The sequence below is a fragment of the Penaeus vannamei genome, chromosome 3, assembly GCF_042767895.1.
Source record: "Penaeus vannamei isolate JL-2024 chromosome 3, ASM4276789v1, whole genome shotgun sequence".
NCBI lineage: Eukaryota > Metazoa > Arthropoda > Malacostraca > Decapoda > Penaeidae > Penaeus > Penaeus vannamei.
Window position 1 is genome coordinate 28558967 of NC_091551.1, and position 2500 is coordinate 28561466.

At 50.1% G+C, this 2500-nt stretch overlaps 1 protein-coding gene across 1 annotated transcript in view; it reads right to left on the reverse strand.

The window, feature by feature from the left end:
- Nucleotides 1–1181, reverse strand: part of LOC113829999 (ferric-chelate reductase 1) — a 15671-nt gene extending 14490 nt beyond the window's left edge. Inside the window, exon 1 of the mRNA XM_070143936.1 lies at nt 680–1181. Within this exon, the coding sequence (XP_070000037.1) occupies nt 680–887 (208 nt within the window). The 5' untranslated portion in view covers nt 888–1181. The remainder of the gene's footprint in view (nt 1–679) is intronic.
- Nucleotides 1182–2500: the final 1319 nt, after the last annotated feature.

A 2500-nucleotide genomic window follows, 5' to 3' on the forward strand; every position in this document is an offset into this window, starting at 1 on the left:
AAGCCCGACTGCATAAAACGCATCAAGAGAGAGAGAGAGAGAGAGAGAGAGAGAGAGAGAGAGAGAGAGAGAGAGAGAGAGAGAGAGAGAGAGAGAGAGAGAGGCAAGGAGAGAGGGAGGGAGAGGGAGAGAGAGAGAAAGAGAGCGAGAGCGAGAGAGAGAGCGAGAGCGAGAGCGAGAGCGAGAGCGAGAGAGAAAGAAAGAAAGAGAGAGAGAGAGAAGGAAAAAGAGAGAGAAGGAGAGAGAGAGAGAGAGAGAGAGAGAGAGAGAGAGAGAGAGAGAGAGAGAGAGAGAGAGAGAAGGAGAGAGACAGAGAGAGAGACACAGAGAGAGAGAGAGAGAGACACAGAAAGAGAGAGAGACACAGAAAGAGAGAGAGACACAGAAAGAGAGAGAGACACAGAAAGAGAGAGAGACACACACCTCGTTGAGACACACACACACACACACACACACAGAGAGAGAGAGAGAGAGAGAGAGAGAGAGAGAGAGAGAGAGAGAGAGAGAGAGAGAGAGAGAGAGAGAGAGAGAGAGAGAGAGAGAGAGGGAGAGAGAGAGGAGAGAGAGAGAGAGAGAGAGAGAGAGAGAGAGAGAGAGAGAGAGAGAGAGAGAGAGAGAGAGAGAGAGAGAGAGAGAGAGAGAGAGAGAGAAATTGAAAAAAAGAGCAAATTGGACTCACCCTCAATGAGATCCCCGGGAGTGTATGTCCCGGACGAGGCTGTGAAGGTGTGGTGCTCCGTCTGGTGTGGCATGGGCTTCGTCCCCGCGTGGTTGGGGCTGTTGGCGTGGGGAAGGATGCATGCCTCGATGGGCGCTCCGTCAGGAAAACCGAGGGCGACGGGGCTGAGGATGCTCAGCAGCGCACCCACTGTCAGCTCTGCAATCATTTCTGAGGGTCTTCGGGTCCGAGTCTTCGCACGGTGGCGGCACAGGTCGCCTGGAATACGCTCTTTGCAGTCTCAGTTCAGGATCGCACTGCAGGTATATACGGTGTTACTAGAACAGCGGCAGGCAGGCACTTAGTTCATCAACGACACAGACTTATGAAGCGGGACTCAGTGGTGCAGTCTCTCCACAAGCAGAAAGGCAGCTGGTGGCACAATTACCTTTGCGCCGCCTCGACTCAGTCTTATAAGAGAGGGCTAATGACGTCATAGATCACGTGACTTGTGGGTAAGCGAGGGCTGGTCGGCAGTATCGGCCTTTTCCCCTCCCCCTCGGAACCCCGGCGCCTCTCTTCCCCTCCTCCCCTTTTAACTGGAACACCTGCGTCTTTTATCTTTATCTTTTCCGCGCTTTTGTGTTCCAGTCGACCGTCTTCTGGTGTTGCTGCCTTTCATTTCATTTTGCGTCGCGTCGCATTTTTTTTTTATCTTCCGTCATCTTGACCTCCAGCAAGAAATTCATCATCGCAGAGCAAATTCCAATCATCTGACAGCTACTTCCTCTCTCTGTCCTTTCGGAATTCCTTCATTTCTTCGTCTCAATGTCAACTATCCTTCCATCCTTTTACCTCTTCCTCCTTAGCTCCCTTTTGTCCTTCCGCTACCCTTTAATCCCTATATATCTCATTCCTCTCCTTTATTCCTGCCAAACGAGGCCCTCATCCGATACCCCTTTGTCTCTCTCCCTTTGCCTCATCTCCGCCTTTCCGCCTCTCCGTCTGACTCGCGTTTTCCGTGGAGGCAAACAATTCACCGCGAGTTGTGCGCACCAAGTCACGGCTGCGGCCACAGTGTTCAGGTCTCCCGCCTTCAACCTCTGTGTAGTCTTTTCTCTCTACCTTTAGCAGTACATGGAATATGGTGAGGTAAAGTTCCGCGATGTATTCGCAGTGTTCTACTCCTGATATTGCAACTGGTTGATGGTTAAATTCAAAAGCTAGGGTGGCTTAAGACGAACACTTGCATTCCCCGGTCTCACACCATTCTTCCTTTCAAAACCCCTGCTGCTGGAAATCGTTTTCACGTCGCAGCATCTCACGCCTCGGCCTCCCAAGACTCCTGCACCACCTCACACCTCATATCGCACCTCGGAAGCCATTTAACACAACTTACCCTAAAACAAGTCAAACCCACAACTTACCCCGCAGCTTCCCTCGGGGCATCGAAATGCAAAGTTGTAGTCACGTTGCACACTCATAACGACATACATTAGCCTTGGAAGGTGAAGGAACCCCGCGGATCTGCCGAGTCACGGTGCCAGGGAGGGGGTATGTACCGATCATCTGTGTTGTTTGTCGGGCACTTTCTCCGTTGACGTCATTTGCGGGGAATCACAGAAATCGCAAGCGGGACTGAAAAGCCGGAAAAAAAACGGGGATAAAAAAAGGTAAGTGAAACGAAGAGTCTATTGAATAAAGACGGAACAAAAAACATTTATGGAAAGAAACGAGAAAAATGAGATTTTTTCAACAAAAATAATGATTGAACAGAAATAGGGTTATAGAAAGCAACTGCCAAGGCGTGAAAATAAACATAAAAAGCAGGACAGACATAAA